The sequence below is a fragment of the Python bivittatus genome, unplaced genomic scaffold, assembly GCF_059951505.1.
Source record: "Python bivittatus isolate LINGU-HERP-01145 unplaced genomic scaffold, Pbiv_v1 ctg000850_np1212, whole genome shotgun sequence".
NCBI classification, from domain to species: domain Eukaryota; kingdom Metazoa; phylum Chordata; class Lepidosauria; order Squamata; family Pythonidae; genus Python; species Python bivittatus.
This window is the reverse complement of record NW_028277112.1, coordinates 22,345,172-22,363,604: the sequence shown is the minus strand read 5'-3', so window position 1 is coordinate 22,363,604 and position 18,433 is coordinate 22,345,172. Positions and strand designations below refer to the sequence as shown.

General features: G+C 36.1%; 2 protein-coding genes and 1 long non-coding RNA gene across 5 annotated transcripts in view; 2 read left to right on the top strand and 1 right to left on the bottom strand.

Annotated features, from left to right (window-relative positions):
- The window catches only part of CCDC112 (coiled-coil domain containing 112), a 110,918-nt gene extending 95,735 nt beyond the window's left edge, over positions 1–15,183 (top strand). For all 3 annotated transcript variants that reach the window (XM_088129993.1, XM_088129994.1, XM_088129992.1), the window contains 6 exons: positions 498–573; positions 2,772–3,156; positions 5,290–5,706; positions 11,715–11,810; positions 14,664–14,782; positions 14,913–15,183. In XM_088129993.1, coding sequence (XP_087986119.1) covers positions 498–573; positions 2,772–3,156; positions 5,290–5,706; positions 11,715–11,810; positions 14,664–14,782; positions 14,913–14,943 — 1,124 coding nt within the window. In that variant the 3' untranslated portion in view covers positions 14,944–15,183. The remainder of the gene's footprint in view (positions 1–497; positions 574–2,771; positions 3,157–5,289; positions 5,707–11,714; positions 11,811–14,663; positions 14,783–14,912) is intronic.
- On the bottom strand, positions 2,856–15,031 carry LOC148213789 (uncharacterized). The gene is made up of 3 exons (XR_015793756.1): positions 14,895–15,031; positions 13,675–14,188; positions 2,856–3,012 (listed from the first exon to the last, which is right to left on the bottom strand). It is a non-coding gene; the product is annotated as an uncharacterized LOC148213789 (long non-coding RNA).
- Positions 15,184–17,566: 2,383 nt separating the features above from the next.
- Positions 17,567–18,433, top strand: part of PGGT1B (protein geranylgeranyltransferase type I subunit beta) — a 34,480-nt gene continuing 33,613 nt past the window's right edge. The window contains exon 1 of the mRNA XM_007422637.4: positions 17,567–17,864. Within this exon, the coding sequence (XP_007422699.1) occupies positions 17,722–17,864 (143 nt within the window). The 5' untranslated portion in view covers positions 17,567–17,721. The remainder of the gene's footprint in view (positions 17,865–18,433) is intronic.

Here is an 18,433-nt window from a genome sequence, read left to right as displayed (position 1 = left end):
TTCCTTCAGCTTAAATTGTTGCACAAAAGAGGGAACTCCAGCAAGGGAAGCTTTTATTGCAAGCCTCTGCTGCTGAAGTTCTTTTTTCTGTCTCACTGTTGAAGGTACAATAAGTTTATCCATTTTTTAAATCTTATTATTCTAGGTCAAGGTCATCTAATTGTAATTTGATTTTGTTAATTTATTTTCTGATTGCACTTCTGTTCTTGACACAAATCTTTTGGTAACTGAATAGCACATTTGCATGTATCAAATCTCCTTCCTTCCTTCCTTCCTTCCTTCCTTCCTTCCTTCCTTCCTTCCTTCCTTCCTTCCTTCCTTCCTTCCTTCCTTCCTTCCTTCCTTCCTTCCTTCCTTCCTTCCTTCCTTTCGTCATATTTTTTTTGGTCATATTCTTACTTTTAAATTGGGTTATTTAAGATACCTTTCTATATTATGTGATATGTTTGAACTTCTCTGTTTTGACATGCAAACATTATCTCCTCTCTCTTTTGCAGTTGTTGACAAGCTTAGAGAAATGATGGAAGAAGCTGAAATGGCAATAAGTGCTTTTAAAGAAGAGCAACGACAAATGTATTCATGTTTTTTTTTTAATTAAAATACACATATCTTGCTTTTCCCTGACCATAATTTAATTAATAGGAAAATTTAAAATATTAACCAGAATACATTTATTTAATATTTAAAAAGTGAATAAAAAAAGTAAAGAATACAGATACAAAATCTTACTTTATTAAAAGTTTCCAGTAAACCAATATTTCAGTGTAAAATACTTATAACACAAAGGCCTTTTAACAGTGTTACGGAAAGCCATTGAAGAAAGAACTACAAGCAATAGTGTGCAGAAAGTAAGTTCTAAACCTGCAGACATTATGTCTTGTAGTAATTTTTAACCTACCCTCACTCTTAGTATTTTATGTAAAATCCATATTTTAAATATTCACTTTATTTTCAAAAGCTAAGTTTATGTAACAAGGATACATTTAGTAATATTGTATATATTCATAGCCCATAAGTCAGTAAATTGCATTTTTAAAGACATGAAATATTCTCTTATTTTACCATCTTTATGGGAAGTCAAGGATTACATTTCTTGTTAGCCACTAGGTTATTTTTCATGTTTCAAATCATAAATTTCCATGAGTGTTCCATTTAAATAGAAATGCAGCATATAAATTCAATAATTAATAAAATTAAGATGTGCGGCTGGATTGTAGAATGAAGCAGCAGCATCTCCACTGTTTCCAGAAGCACATCAGACAGAGGGGGCACTGGGGTGGGGGTGATTTACCTTTTTCTTCCTCTTCCATTTTTTTATTTTAGGAAAGAAAATTCCTATCCTCAAGTGGGAAGGAGGGAAGTTAACAATGCATATGGAAGACACTCTCTTTGCCAAATAACTATAGTAGCAGTTCACATATGGAGCTTCTCTTACACAGTCATTGAGTTGCCTGTTGGCGAACTCCTCTCTACCACTCAAGCCATTCAAATGGGGTTATAAGACTGCTTTTCAGCTGATTGAGCAGTTCTTCCAAGAAAGTTTGGTGTCATTAATTATTTTTGTTATGAACTTGACTGGCAGCCATGGCAAAACTACAGTGGTACCTCAATTCACGAACTTAATTCGTTCCGCGACTCTGGTCACGACCCAAATTGGTCGCAACCCGAATCAAATTTTCCCATAAGGTTCAATGTAAATACGGTTAATCTGTTCTGATCCCTCCGAATTTGGTCACCAACCGATTTTGGTTGCGACCCGAATCAGATTTTCCCATAAGGTTCAATGTAATTATGGTTAATCCGTTCTGAACCATATGTATTTTTTTTTTTTAAACCACAAAAATATGACACAAAGTACAGTACGAAGAGAGAGAACGCTAACTTTGCTCGACGCGACTTCTGGCGTGGAGGACAGGAAGGCGGATGGGGAGGCGGTTATTACTTGGAGGGAGAGTCCCCCTCCCTACAGGAAGCCACGACCACGTGTCACACAGGGAAAATGGCCGTGGATCCTGTTCGTCACCCGATCCAGCGTTCGCGAACGGAAGCAAAATTTTGCGAACGGTGCTGTTCGTGACCCGAATTGGTCGTGAACAGAAGCGTTTGTGACCCGAGGTACCACTGTACTTTCTTTCAGCCTACTTATATACTAAGGAAGGGACAATAATTCTTACCGGTTTGTGCTACTGTTATAAAAAGTATTGAGGCTGTATGTATATGTGTGTATGTGTATGTGCATGTGCATGTGCATAGGAATATAAAAGAAAACCCTTTAATGCATTGAAGTATGCTATATTATTTTTATCTTTGATTTATGTTTCTACTGTACAAAAAAATTATAGTGAATTTAAAAGTTAACCCAAATTCCCTTAATTTTAGATACATGTTTTACTTTGTGTTTAGGTATCTAAGAGAATAAAGTATTTGGCCTTTGTAAGAATATTTACATTTTATTATATCTTTATGCCTTAATACTCTCTGAAGAATGAATATTCCCGAGGTTTGCTACCAGTGTTGGGATTTAAAGATCTGTTCTAAATATATACATCCAAAAACCCATGTGGATTTTCTGAATGTGATGTGGTGTGAGCAGCAAAACTGATACCACATCACACTGTTTTTGTAAATTTGTTCCTTTCATACAACTTTTTGCAAGCTGTATGAGAGTATGCTGTTCACATGAAACTCAGGCACAGAATTGGTCACATTTTTTATTCTATGTTGGATGAATTATTTATATTTATATTTTTTATTTTTTTAAAAAAAATCAGTTATGATGAACTTCTGAGAGAGGAGAAGACTGCTACAAATGAGATCAATGCCTTGGAAAGAAAAATTGAGATGTGGGCTGTAGGAGCTTCAGCAACTGCAAGAATTTCCAAGCAATGTGTATTTCCAGTACATACAGAAGTCCAAAATCAACTTCCTGAAGAAGTCCTTGAGCTTGAAAGATTTCTTCAGCAAACTGGAGGAAGGCAAGGAGGTTGGGATGAATGTGATCATCAAGTCTTCCTAAAAATTTGGAGAAAACATAAAGGAAAACCATCATACATCACTGAAACCCTTGATTACCTCCCTGATAGAACAAAGGAAGACATTCAATCACATGAGAAATGGCATCAAGAATTTCTAATTTTAAAGTCACGTAAAAAGGAGGTGAGAGAATTTTGCCATTTGGTTTGTCCATAAATTTAATAGTGCCAGAATATATTGGAATTGATCCAGGCAATTATCTTTTTTTCTTAACCACTAGTTCTTTTTTATGCTAGTATGTAAATGTGCTTCCATCTTCATCAGTATTCACTTACCTAGTGCCCTCTAGATGTGGTGGAACTTCAAGTCCCATAATTTCCAATGATTATGCTAGAAATTGAGTTTAGGAAGAATGCTTATATTATTTGGCAAATATAGGTGATAATATTCAGTGCTTTTAAATATGAGAACATGTTGAAGTGCTGTGGCAATAACCAAGAACATTTTATTTGGGAAAATAGATTGTCCTTTGGGTTCTGTATAGGACTATATCCATTCTCTGTCTCCCTTTATTGTTCTATATCCCATTTTTGTATCCTTAGAGCATACAGTTTTTCTGCCAACAAACATTCACCTAGTTCATTGTTTCTCTATTCTCCAGCTTTGTTGATACAGACTAGAATTTATTCAACATTGGTCAGAATGTATAATTCTGCATTGAAGACTCAAATCTAACCAGACTATTTGGAAACCAGTTCCATTGAAATGTAAAAGCTTTCAACAGTCTAACAAAGGATTTCAGCATTTAGTTGTTATTTCCTAATCATAATAATTATGATTAGAAGCAGCAGCACCTTCTGTTGTTAATATCTAGGATGGGCACATGTAGCCCTTAAAATGCTGTTGAACTGCAATGCCATTATCCTGGAAAATTGTCTATGTTTGCTCAAGTCAGTAAGATATAAGTTTAATAAGACCATATGTTGCCACACCTAACTTAGAGTGTATGAACTGGAGTTGGGAGAGGAAGATTTGCCATAGAATGTCAGCCCTTCAAAGTAGACCAGACAAGGAAACAAAAGTCACTCACGCCAACATTACTTTTATTACAAAGATATAGTAACAGAATCTTACAAGTCTGAATGTGCTCCTCCCCCCTTCCCTTTATCTTCATGAAAATTATGGAGGGTCTTGCCTGAGATGTTTTCTCAAGTTACAGTTCTGCCCCAGGCTCTTTTATCAGACCGCTGTCTTGATAGCTGTTTTTCCTCAAGACCATTCCCTTTGCCCACTATGTAGAAATGCTTTAGGTTTAACTGTTCTCCCCCTCTCCCCATCCAGTGCATTATAGATCTAGAAAAAAATTTGAAGTTTAAAAAAGCAGCCAGGAGTGTATTATGAGATAAAATTGGCAGCTAAAAAAAGTTTAAAGTTCTTAGCAATGAATTCTATTTTCCTGGCTTGAATTTTTATTAGATAAGCAGTTGTGAGATTTTAATGAAGGTGAAGAAGAATCTGTAGTTTTCTCTTAAGATAAAATACTGATAATGGATAGAGTACTACTTGCATGACCATAAAACTGTCTTAATTCAAGAGAGCTCTAATGATGAAACAAGCCTCATATTGATTGTAAAGAAATATTACTGACATCATCTATAGAGCATAAAGTAAGTATCTTATTCAAGACAAAATCTCTCATGAGTTTCTGATAAAATGAAGCACATACTTTTTATTCTTTCCAAAATAGTAGAAGGTTGGAAAGAAATTATGTGAAAGTGTTTAGAACTATGTTTGCCTCTACATCAGTAGGATAACTGAAAACAGAATAGAACTGGATTAGATTTGTTGTGGGAAGAGAGGCCAGCAAAGGAAAAAATGAGTTAAAAAATAGGCTGGATCTAGCTAGAGTTAGTCTAACTAATCCCTTTGTTATGCAGATGAAATGCCAGGCACCTCATATGGCCATTGCCTGCAAAAGGGCCGGAAAGAATTCCAGAAGCCACACTGTGAATGTTTTCCCTTCTTTGGTTACTTGGAAAATTCCTAATGCATAATTATAAGAGCAGAATAGCTGTGCTAGAACAGTCCAAGGCCGATTTTAGTATAGTATTTTGTTTCTCACAGTTGTCAACCAGATGTTTATGGATTCTTCAGAAACATGAAGCCCCCCCCCCAATTGTACAGATTACTAATAGGCGGTACAGTTTTGTAATACTTCTTAGGTCCTGTTCTCCTTCAGATGGTTAGAACTGGTGTGGTGATAAATTTCATTATTTATTTATGCATTATTTTATTCACTTAACTGTAACACTCTAGGCCATTCAAAAATGGAAAATGAAGAAACAAGAAGAAAAAGATAAAATATTATTCCAAAAAGAGAATCATGAGGAAGTGCCCACTGGTGTTCAATTTCAGCGTGAAGAAGCTCAGAAGCAGAAAACTGAAGAGGAAAGGAAAAAACGATTGGTAGAGCTTGAAGCATGGAAGAAACATAAAGCACTTGCATGTGCCATGAAACAGGCAGCTCAGTTAAAAGAGGAAGAAGAGAAGGAGAAAAAAAAGCAGAGAGAACGTCAGCGGCAGCTTCAAATGAAGTTGGTGTTGGAAGATTATAGTAGAGAGAAAAAGGAACAGGAAGAGCTGCTGAGACTTGAAAAAGAAAAAAGAGAGGAAGCTGAAAGGGAAGAGAGGAAAAGAACTGCAGCAGAAGAAATTGTTAAATTCCAAGAGCGAGTGAGTAATTTTTTTTATCTCCTTCGTATTTGCTTTAGGGTTCTCTGTGGTTTAATATGAGAAGGACAATTGTATTTCACTGTATGAAGCTTCTTAGTGATAGACATTTATGTTTATATTCAGTTGACCCTGTCTCATCTGGCTACAATTGTCTCCATTAAAAATGGCAAATCTCAAGAATTTTTTTCTAAAAGAATTATTAGTATAGGCTTAAAAATAACTACTTGCACGGAGTAATCAAGAATTGAACTGATGAGACAGTAATTATGAAAAAGAAGAACCTGTAGTAATTGTCTCCCCAGCATTTCCTTAAAGTGAAAGGAAGCACATCTACATGTGCTGTTATCAGAGCACATACTATATTAAGTTTGAATATACTATTCAGTTATATACAGTGGTACCTCGGGATACGAACTTAATCCGTTCCGTGACTCTGGGAGTATCCCGAGTTGGTCGTAACCCGACACAAATTTCCCCATAGGGTTCAATGTAAATCCGGTTAATCCGTTCCGCCCTCCGAATTTGGTCGCACCCCGAAGCAAATTTTCCCATAAGGTTCAATGTAATTACCGTTAATCCGTTCTGGCGTCCACGAACCATGCGTCAGGGACGGGAAAACGCCCGGGCGCCGCACCACGCGGCACAAAAACGCCCGGGCGCCGCGCGGCGGGGCGGGAAAATGGCCGGGCGCCACGCGGTGGGGCGGAAAAATGGCTGCGGACCACATATCGGGCAGAAAAATGGCCGCGGACCACGTGTCAGGGCGGAAAAATGACTGTACCCTGAGGTGGAGTTCGCACATTGAGGTAAATTTTTGCGGCCGGAGCTGGTCATAACCCGAAAAGTTCGTTAGTAGAAGCGTTCGTATCCCGAGGTACCACTATATTATTGAATATACTATATTCAATTATAAATAAATATTCATTTATAATAAAATATTCAGTTTGTTAATATATTAATATATTATTATATAAAATTTTATAATATAATGTTATATAATATAATTATACATATTATATAATTATATATATAATATACTATTTTATACAAATTAATAAAATTAATATACTGTATTAATATAATTAATATACTATATTAAGTTTCTGTCAGGCCCAGCCCAAGAACGACAGAGAAACAGTCCAGCCAAGTTCAGTTCTTTTATAACTTACACAATATACATAGAATCTTGCCAGACTAAATCTGTATTACTCTAACCTAGTGAATATACCCTGCGAGATTCTAGGGAGTAGCTATCTTAAATCTCTTCCTCTTCCCATGATCCAGCTCCAGACTGTGTTGTCTTTTGTTTTGCTTCCCTTCCTAGAAATGTGCTCCCTCCTTCCTGAGAACCTGCTGCATTACTGTAGTCCATCACATTCCCCTTCGTAGACACATTCCAGTTTCAGAATGGACCACAATTTATTTATTTATTAGATTGATTAACTTCTCCAATCCTGAAGAACTCTGGATGGAATACAAAATATAAAACAGAATAACAAAATAGCATATATAATATCATGATGATATAACAATAGCAATAAAAACTAACCATTTCACCACTGATGGCCATATACGAGCAACCTCTCGAGGTGTTCTGAAAGAACTATTCTTTACTTTTCTTCAGAAGGCTGTAAGGGTAGCAGCCAACCTCCCTTCAGGGAACAAACTGAAAACACCAATGAGCCCCCTCTCTTTGCACCTCCCAATAGGAGGGGGTCTTCAGCAGGAGTTTCCTGATCATCTGATTTAAGCTACAGAATCTACCTGGGAAAGGCAGTCTCTTGAATTTGTAGGCTTCAAACCATATCGGGCTTTATGGGAAGTGACCAACACATTGAAATGCATTGAAACTGGTGCCAATGCAGCTCCTGTAGCTGAGGTATAATATGGCATTACCAGGACTACATCATAAGCATGTGAACCACAGCATTTTGGACCAACTAATGTCAGTGATTGGAAACCTTTTATGGAGTTTTTGCTGAAAATGGAAAAAAATGAATTTGTGTTTCATGGGTTTGATGATTAGAAAGGGTAGAATATGGGATATAATTTTAGAGACAGAGGATAAAATATAAGTGCATTTATAACTGCTGTAAAGAAGATTGGAAGCAGCTTCTTTATATCTTTTTTTTTAATGTCTTTTTCTGTCTATTCTGTCTTTTCTATTTTATTTCTTTCTTATTTACTTATCACTTTTCTTCACTTTTCTTTTTCTTCTCTAAATTTGTATTGTTTTATTCTATTAAATTTTTTTAAAATAAAAATTCATTTAAAAAAAGCATTTTGGACCAACTAAGACTGTCAGTCGTCTTCAAGAGCAGTCTCATATAGATCAAATTACGTTATCTAGTTGCAAGATGATAAGGGCATGACTGACCATCCTCATGGCAACTTATTTCAGGGAAGATCACAACTGGCACACCAGCTAGAAAACTAGGTAGCCCCCCCTCCCCCAGGTTCCACTTCCTCTTTCAGCAGGAACTGAGTCAAAGAGAACCTTCAGCAAGCACAACCCTACTGAATGTCACAGTTGGCATTATCCTGGAATTAGTACACTTCTGAATTAACAGCTAGTCCTGCTTGCTTGGGATGAGTAAGCCTGTTTCTGCCCATTCAGGCCTTGACAGCTTTTAGACTTCTACTTCCCTTTTTGGTCTGATGATTGATGATACTTTATCCCAAACTGGTGACTGATCTCTCCCAGTGGCTTCATGTAGATTAACCAGGATTGGAGAGAAGACCAAGCCATGGGGCACTCTGTATTGGAATTCCTGAGGTCTGGACCTTTTTTTCTCTACTACCTCTGACTGGACCCATCCACTCTGATAGAAGTGAAACCACTGTAAAATGGTGCCTACAGTTCCCAACCCTTGCAGGCAGCCCAGAAAGATACTATGTTTGAAAATTAGAGGGCCCAAGGGCCTGAGAGGTTTTTCAGTTTTATGTTTGATTTATGCTTATTGAAATGATTTCCTTAACCACTGGCTCAGCAGATATCACAATCTCAAAACCACTGGTGTAGCAGATATAAATACACTTTTGTTTATTCATATCTCAGCATATAAGAAAACGATATATTCATAAGGATGAAGAAATAAGGAAATGAGACATATACAAGAACACACACACAGGAAAGCAGCTGTATCTTGTATTTATATATTTACTAACCAATTATATTAGTTAGAAACAAAATTGTATATTTAGTGACCAATGATACTATGAAAAAGCAAGTTTTGCCTTATTTAGAATATAAGAATGTGGTGTAAAAGGTGACACCCCCCCTGCCCCAAGTATTGAAGGACACCAGGAGATCTAGCACAGTGAGGATGGTCACATTCCCTCCATCCAAACCCCACCAAGCTATCCATGAGAGTGACCAGTGTGATTTCACCCTGTGTTCAGGCCTGAATTTGGACCTTCCATGGGTCCAAATAATGGCAATCCTTCAGGACTCTTTGCTACTATTGCACCACCACTTTCTCAAAAATCTTGCCCAAAAATTAGAAGTTGGGGATAGAACGTAGTTGTCAGATAGAAGTGGATCCAGAGCTGGTCTGTTGAGGAGGCAGACTTCTTTCAATGCGGTTGGCATTGCCCTCTCAAAGAGGTGTTGATCTTTTTCTGTGGAACAGGCAAGGGGTAAATAATGTTTGAGATAAAACAGCTGAAATGCTGCAAGAGCAGAGCTTTAGAATGATAGTTCCATACCTTCCCTTTATTTCTGTATACCTTGCCCTTTATTTTTTACAGGGATTGAGGGGATCCATTCCTCTGTCATCCTTACCTGTTACTATTTCATTGCTAGGGATTGGGGCCCTCCCTTCATAGAACCAACTGCTCTATGAGTAGAAAAGCAACAAAATGGAGCTGTCATAATTTCTTCTTTTACATGTTCAATCAACATCTGATTGATCTGTCAGCCATTTGGCGAAGCTGATCATTAAAGAGCTAAAAATATTATGAAATAATGATAAAATAATATCAGTTTGTGCTGTAGCTTAAAAAGCTGAAAGAAAAACTTCAGAAGTTGAAAACGTTTAAAACCTGGATATGAATAAGAGGGTTTGCTGCAAACATAATACCAAAATAGGGTGCAGGGGGAATTCCATTAGTGAGACCCTTCAACTGAACAAGCTGTCTTCCTGGTTCATCCACCTTAATTCCTAGATTAGGGGTACCTGCAGACTAGGTAGACTTGATTTAAATCAAATAGTTTTAAATTCTGATTGGACAGGAAGATTCAAATGTAATTATTGAAATCACATTTTTTCTTTACTTCCAAAGATCCTATTATCATTTCCAGCAAAAGTGTATACTTGTAGTATACGTATCCTTTGATAGAGAGATGTAGATTTCATTTAATTTCATTAAAAATATGAAACAATTATGTTGGTACCCATGCTCCCTTTAGCAACTTCTTGTGCTATTTGTATTTTTATGATTGCCTTTCATATTTACAATTACAGGAAGTCAAATTATATTAAATTATTCTTATATGGGGTCTCTTTTACTGATTTTATTTATTTTACCATAATGGATTCTGGATTTATACAACCTGCTGTTCCAATTAGCTTTGCTTTATACATTTCAGGTGGATCAGAAACATATTTCTCAAACCCTTATATGGCAAAAACATGTCCCTACTTTGTTTCACTTCTTAATTCCATTCCTTATTTATATCCCTTGAACTTTTAACCAAATGTCCCTTGCTTACCTATCTCTCAAATTTCCTATTCACTGACCATGTTTGTCTTTGTACTTTTCTGAGAGAGATCTGCTATGGTCTGTTAACTTATATCACATTCAGGTATTAGCATTAGCAAACAGGATAGACTATAATGAGTTGTGTTCATGTTAATATATTCCAGCTAGATTCAGTTTTTATGAAACACTTGTTTTCAATTCTGAATTTAATTTAAAATTTTAAAAATCCATTAAATAATATTTGATTTTTATACTCCCTCCTACAGAGGAGCCTCTGAAGCAGGTTTTTGTGCAGACATCTGACATCCTTGTGTTGTATGAAAATGAAGGGGGACTATAGGTAGGCCTCATTTAGTGACCACAATTGGAACCAGCAACTTGGTCATTAAGTGAAATGGTCACTAAGTGAAATTGCAGCTATGCTTATGATCTTACTTCAGCTTTCCTTTGCTTTACAGACCTGCGAAGGTCATAAATGCAAGGACTACCTGTATGGGAGAATGAGAACACTCTGGCAAATTAGTCAAGAGCTGAGTAACATTCAAGTCTTCATTGGTGAATGCAAAATAGAACACTATTACATGTTCTGGCCATTTGAGCAAGGCTTGAGATGCTTAAGATTATTCATAGAAAATAGTTAATTGGCACTGGCTATTTAAGTATTGTAATAAGAGTAACATAAAAAGCTATTTTGTTTTATAAAAGACTTCTTATTTATATGTTTATGTATTCAATTTATATGATCGCCCATCTCAAACAAGTGACTCTGGGCAGCTAACAACAATAAGAAACCAGCAAACACCAAAAAAAATAAAATAAATAGACAATCAACAGCTGAGATAAAAACAACAAAAAACACTACCATCAATACAAATACAATGCCCATATTTCAATAAAATTAATTCATAGGCTCCAACAGACACTCTGACCCTCAACCCTGTCTTCAGGGTTTGAGCCAGTCTGACCTCTGGGGACTATGTTCTACAGGACTCACATGGAGACACACACACACACACACACACAGATTATCTATCTATCTATCTATCTATCTATCTATCTATCTATCTATCTATCTATCTATCTATCATATCAAATTTGTCACTTCCCATCTCGTTAAAAAACAACTCTGGGCAGTTTACAAAGCAGTTAAAATCAATTAAAATTACAATATAAAATAATCCTAAATAAGTAGAAAATAAATATAATCCAAGGATAGATGTTAAAATTGGCAGTGGCCGGGGGAGTGTCATCAAGGTGCCAGCCACCCCTAGGATTTATAGCAATATTTCATTTATTTTATTCAGGATCTGCATAAACTTGAGTTGAAGTTTCTAGAAAAGCAGGCAAAAGAAGATGAAAAGATTGAAAAGGAAAAAAGATTGTCGAAGCTGAGAAAGAAGGTAAGGAATTTAATATGTTATGTATCTCAGTTCCATGTACATTTCTCAGAAGTAGTCCTCTATCATTTAAATATTATCACATATGATACTAGTTTCTTAGCACAATATCATTATATTTAAGTATCATCCTAACACTGGAATTTAGTCACCTGTGTGGAAGCAAGGGGAGAAGTTATAAATAGGTTAGAATGAAAGAAAATGCAAAAGATATTGAGCTGAGATTAGCTAAAGTAGATGTGCCTGTAATATGTAATTTTAAAAATAAAATGGGATCTTACCTAATAGCTTTCTTTCTAAAGAGGAGACATAAAATTATATCTGTATAGATGATGAATGAACAGTAAGTCCTGCTAGATTCATTTGGTGTTTCTCTCTTGTAAGTGTTTTAGGATTGTTATCCCAGACTTTAGTTTTATGCCTGGTTTCCAATTGGTAAGCCCCATGGAATTCAGTAAGACTTACTTTTGTGCAAAATTGTGTTCAGTTGCATTTTAAGTTTGGATAACTAAAACTTCCTTGAGAAATATGTTAAATGTTATGCAATAAGTGAAGCATGCATATGTGTGTATGTATGTGTGTGTGTGTGTGTGTGTGTGTATATATATATATATATATACTCTATGTGTGTGTGTATATATATATAATTTTCTATTAAATTTTAATTATCAGTGATAGCATTGGAAACGCAGCATCCAGTCATAACCCATAGACTGCTAATTCTAAAATGTTGGAGTAATAATCTTGGTTGGACTGAAAGTTAATTTTTTAAAATAATATTTTTATTAAAAGTTTTAACTACAATAGTAAAAGATAATACAAACTAAAAAGAAAGAGAAAAATAGAAAGAGAGAATAAAAGGTGAAAGAAAGAAAAAAGAAAGAAAAAATAGAGAGAAAAAAAAGAAAAACTAGGAAAGCAACTTCCCACCCCCAAAATGACAAATACAAACAGCGTTACTATCTCTTCAACTTCTCTTAATTAACAGATATAAAACTCTTCATCCCATAACTCAGCTTTTAACTATAGGCAAGTCCAATAAGCAACATCTTTTCCAAAAAGTCCAAACAGAGCCCTAAAATAATAACATTAGTTAACAAATATAACACTCATTCCATATCTCAACTCTTAACTGTAAGCAAATCCAATACACAATGTCTTTTTCCAGTCCAGATGTCAGCAAGTCCAGAAAAAACCACCCAAAATAACATGTCCCAGTTTAACTCTGATCAAATAAGTCAACTTTATGTTCCTTCCTTTTGTATAAATCAATCCTGCTCTTTAATCCATTCAAATGATTATTGTCCCTTGTCTCAAATTTCTTCAAAACTTTAACAAGCCTCTTTTGTAAGTTCAGCAGGAAGAAATTATTCCAATTACTCTCTTAAATTGGCATTTTTATTTCCTTCTCAATTTTTAAAGCCTCTTCCAATTTTTTTTTCTATATCCAGTGATAAATTTTTGTTGACTTTGTTCTCCACAATCATGTCAGATAAGCTTGTTCCAAATTTTTTTCTGTAACAGCTTCTTCTGGGTACAGACTATTCATAAGAACACATAACACAGCTGACATTGTTGATTCAAAATCCTCAAAAATATCTCTGAATGCCATTATAAGTTGCTTATCTTATTATATCTCCAATATTGAAAATAATTTTTCCTTCCCATGAAAATGCATTTATTCTTTAAAATTAATTTCAAAGTGTTAATATTCAAAATCAAATATTCCAACATTTTCTGAACCCTTAATTTGTTTAAAACTTTCTATAGCCAAAACCTTGTCTTACTTTTTGCAGTTTATTTTGGATTCTTAAAGCTTATAAAGATACAGTTTCATTTTTTTATATTAAGGATTGAAGGCACTCACCCAGTGTTTCCAGCCTTGTCATTTTGAAGGTGTTTAACTTCTTTAAAGCAGTTCATAGGCAATTTCCAAAAGTGGTTAGCAAAGGCAGTGCAAACTTAGTTTCCTTTAAAGGCTCCGACCGCAGCTGGAGCAAGAATGGCAAATTCCCTCGTCTCCTGCTTCTCCCACTCTCCGGAGACCACTGCTTTGCAGTCTCCTCATGAGGAGCAACCTAATGGAGCACAACATGGGCAATCTATCATCTTCTTTCTCCAGAGAGGGTTGAAGGAGCTGACCTACTTGTCGGTTCCTTGTTCTTAGCCACGATTGTTGGCTCTGGTTTTCACAGAGCCGTCTTCAGTCCACCATTACTTCCCCGGAAGTCAACTGAAAGTTAATTTTTGTACTTCTAGTGGTCTTGGTTCCATCAGGTTTGATACCACCTTATAATTACTGTCTGGACCCATTTGACTTCTTTTCTGTTAGTGGCCACCACTCTCTGTTGGGAATCACTACTTTCATTTGTAACTTTATTCTAAGTGTCCAAAAAGAATCAAATACAAAATAAATTAATGAATAGCATTTTGGGTTCTGTGATGGTGACAATACAGTCCTGTACAAGTCTACTTAGAAATATGTACAATTAAGTTTGGTAATTTCCAGTTAAATGTCCATTTTATTTATTTATTTATTACATTTATTTAGTACATTTATTTAGTACATTTTTATTCTGCTATATTTTGTAAGGACTCATGGCAGCACACAATTAAAATCATAATACATTACAACAACTTAATAAATCAACAAAATAAATAAAAATAAATCAACCCAGTAAAATTAAAAGTAATATAAATAGACATCCAACAGCTGCAAATCAACCCCCCCTTCCCCTCTGTAGGATTCTCTGTATGGAGAGTCAGCTGAGACACTTAATGCACTGCATCATCTAAGTATTCATTTCTGTTTGCAATTGCCTTAAATAATTTTTCCTGTATTTCCACTATCAACAGGTTCACATTAATGTAACTCGGGATCCATATAGGTTATACAAACCAACAAAAGTTTGGGAAGAACGAACAAAAGAGATTGGACCTGTAGGTGCAGGGCCAGTTTTGTATATTCCTCATAGGTAAGAAAATTAAAATATTTGATATGATTAATATACTTACCTTAAATTAAGTTACCTTAATTTATGTGTTTAATGTACTTTTATATGATTAATATATTTACGAGATACTTACCTATTTTTACATTTATAGGGCTGTCCCAAGCTGGCGACAGGGATTATAATTGGACATCTGCAAATAATTTATTTGAAGATACGTAACAGCATAATTTATTACTATATTAGTTTATATGACATATGAGGAAAGTTGTACATGCACATATAAATGTTATGACATGTTAAATAAAAATCAGGTATGCATTGTTTCATCGTGTAAAGTACTTTGAAAGGCTGTTTTTTTGTTTGCATTTTCTTTCTCTAAAACCTGGATTTAGTAAGTGATTTCTTTTTGTAAAGTTGGGAAAGAAGTAAATGTGCTGCTTTCTACATACTTTCATTATTGTCTTCTTTTTCAACCTAGAAATAAACAGAGGAAATTAACATAGCTTTACTTAGTAGATTGATTACATAATGTATCTCAAATTAACTTAGAAGTGTAAGCAGATGATAAATATATTCAAGATTCCTAAGATGAGATATAAAATAATAAACTATTGTTATAGGGAAAATGAGTAATTTCTTAATCACCATCCTTGAAAACAGATTAAAAAACTCTAGAGAGACAAAGTATTATTTTTCCTTCCTGCATAGTCCTCCAAACAATTGGAAATGTTTCAAAGTAAGCTTGCCTAAGATTAAGTTGTGTAACTTTTTTTTTAACATGAGAGTCAGCTCCGTAGCCTGAATTCTGCATGCACAAGCCTTTTATCAGCTTTTAAAAACAGTCTATTTAAAGCTTGACATACATGTAAAATATATTCAAATACAAAATGAAAGTAACAATTTCAACAAATTTGTATAGAGGCACCTCCACACTTCTGCACAGGGGAATGTGGGAGGTCTTATCCTTTGTAACAATGGTATTAAAAGAAATGTTTTCATTTGGATAGTTACTGCAATTATTTTAGCTAATGATAATTTTTTATTTAAAAGCAAGCGTAGCAATTGTGTTAGTCCATATTCTGAAAGTCTTGTCAGACAATATCTTTTATTAAGACTATCCAACAATTTTTTGGGGAGGGACCACAAAATACCAAGACCGGGGAAGTGATGGGAAGCTGATTTGATGTCATAGTCTTGAAGTCTGCATGAAGTCTCCAGACTTAAGACAGTGTTGAAAGATGTACTCTGGATCCATATTTTTGCAATGTAATGCAGCAAATCTGTGACTTTTTTTTTAAACGGAGTGATCAACAGATCAAGAAATGGGATGCAATAGTAATTTCCACAGCATATGTTACAAAATTCCTAAGGATCCATAGTGAACTGTGATGATGCTAGGAAACAAAGCAGTTGTGATCTACAGTTATTTAGGTAAAAATCATGTGCTTTCTTGGAAACTTCTGTGTTGCATTAATGGTTTCATAGTGAATCACAGGTTATCTAGTTTTTTTTTTCAGAAAACAGTAGGTTCAGATATGATCAGAAACTTGACAATCATTGACAGTGAGCACTATTATGTGAAAAGATCTATGCAGTCCATGCAGATTTGTGTCATGTATCCACAACCAACTGATGTGGAAATTCAAGTTTATAATTTTAATGATTCAGTCAATGGGCTCTGTTTTAAAATTTGATACTGGTTTGTAATATCCCCTTTAAAACATGTCAAGAATGCATGCCTTTATACTAGGGGCATGCAGAAAATGGGATTTTTTAAAAATTTCAAACATGGAACATATCACATTTTGGAGGTTCTGCCAAACCATTTGGTAGTTCTAGAACTGAATCCAGGAACACTTTGGTTTGTCCAGGTTTCGGATGAAACAGAATCCATATGTGGTAAGAAAAGGCAGTGTTCACCATCCTCTCTCTTCTCTGCAGCTCCAAGCATGGCATAGCCCATTGGTCGTCCACCTCTGCTATCTTCCTAGCACCTTCCCCTTCCCTTTTTCCACCGCCATCCCTCAGCCACTGATGTCCTTGACTTTTTCCCTGCATTCTCCCACTACACCAATTCTGCAAACACAAAATGCCTCCATTTCATTCAATGCATGGAACAAAACAGCCTTATTTCAATTTGAGCATAAGTCACCCAAAACTACCTGTTTCATGCAATGAACATCTTGCACATCCCTATTAAATGCAATGCTGTAAAGAATGGGCATTGTGGTGTGGAAACTCCCTGTAAAAAATCCTTCAGACTCAAAGTTTTGTGACATCATTCCATGTTTCTCTGTCATTGTAATGCTACTGAAGAAAATATCCTTGATTTTAACTGTACAAGCTCAGGTATATTCTAGGATTTGATGGTAGTTTTGGAAGGTCCCCTGTAAAAATCCTGAGGATCCACATGAAAATGTAGTACAGATCCATGTTTTGCAGTACAATACTTCAAGGTTTAATAATCCATGTCGGTTTTTGTAGCATATAGGTCTATGAATTATTTTAATAATTTATCAACGACAAATAAGTAATTTCAAAGAGATCTTGGAGAGAAATTACATGAACATTCCTAACATTTCTGCACCTTCCTAAATTTGTCATATCTGTAATTTTTCTGGATCAAGCCACGTAAACAGATATAATCTGTAATTTTGCAGCAATATATATCTGATCCCATGAAAAAAAAATGTGTACAAACAGGAAAAAGTTACCCATGTTTTTACGCCGTGCTGACTGTCAAGCATGAATGGTCAGAGTATTTTTAAAGCTGCTTTTGGTTGGCGCCAGAGCTGCTTAACCCCGCCTCTTTAGCCGCAAGGGGCGGGATTAAACTTTGTCGCCCGGCCGGGTTGTTGCAGTCGCGGCCGCTAAAATAGGCCCAGCGTTGGGGCCGCGTCACGTGACTGTGTGCTGCCGGTGACGGAGTTGCGTGTGAGGGTAGGGAGCGGAAGACCAACATGGCGAGCGCGGTACTGGTAGAAGATGAGGGAGGCTTTGGGGACGGGGAACGGTTGGATTTCCTCAAGGAACGCCACGTGCGGTTCTTCCAACGCAGTCTTCAGATTTTGCCGGAACGCTATGCGTCCCTGGAGACCAGCAGGTACCCTCGGGGAAGCGGGAAGAGATTCGAGGTGTTTGGGTGGGAGCTAAACTACGAGCTCTGACCCAAGAAGCAGCCCCTGCGCAAAGTGCTTGGGACAGCTGAGCGGTGGGCGGGGTCCTTCTCTCCGAAGCGGGAATAGCCTGCCAGGATTTGTTCTCTTCTGGCCACTCAGGGGTGTCAGGGCGGCAGGCCAGAATGGCGATCTGGGAGGCTTCCCGGGATCAGAATTTGTGGAATGGCGTTAGTCTAATTCCTGATCAAATCTGACTGCACGCCAGAAGTCCTACATCCTGATCCCTGATGGCTGTCCGTGGCAGCTTGGAATTGAAAGGAGTTTGTATGCTCAGAGATACTCCCGGTTATTCATGCACTTCAAATCGTAGCCTTAGTGTTGGGGTGTACTGATCTAACAATGATAATCTCATTGGTACTAAAATAAATAATGGAAATCAGATCCAGTTTCCCCATGCTTTTTAGACCAGGCATACAATCTTTGTTTTCAACCTTGTTTTCAGTTGTTTCAGACTCAAGAAACTTAAAGAAAGTTGAGATGCTTTCCGTTTCAT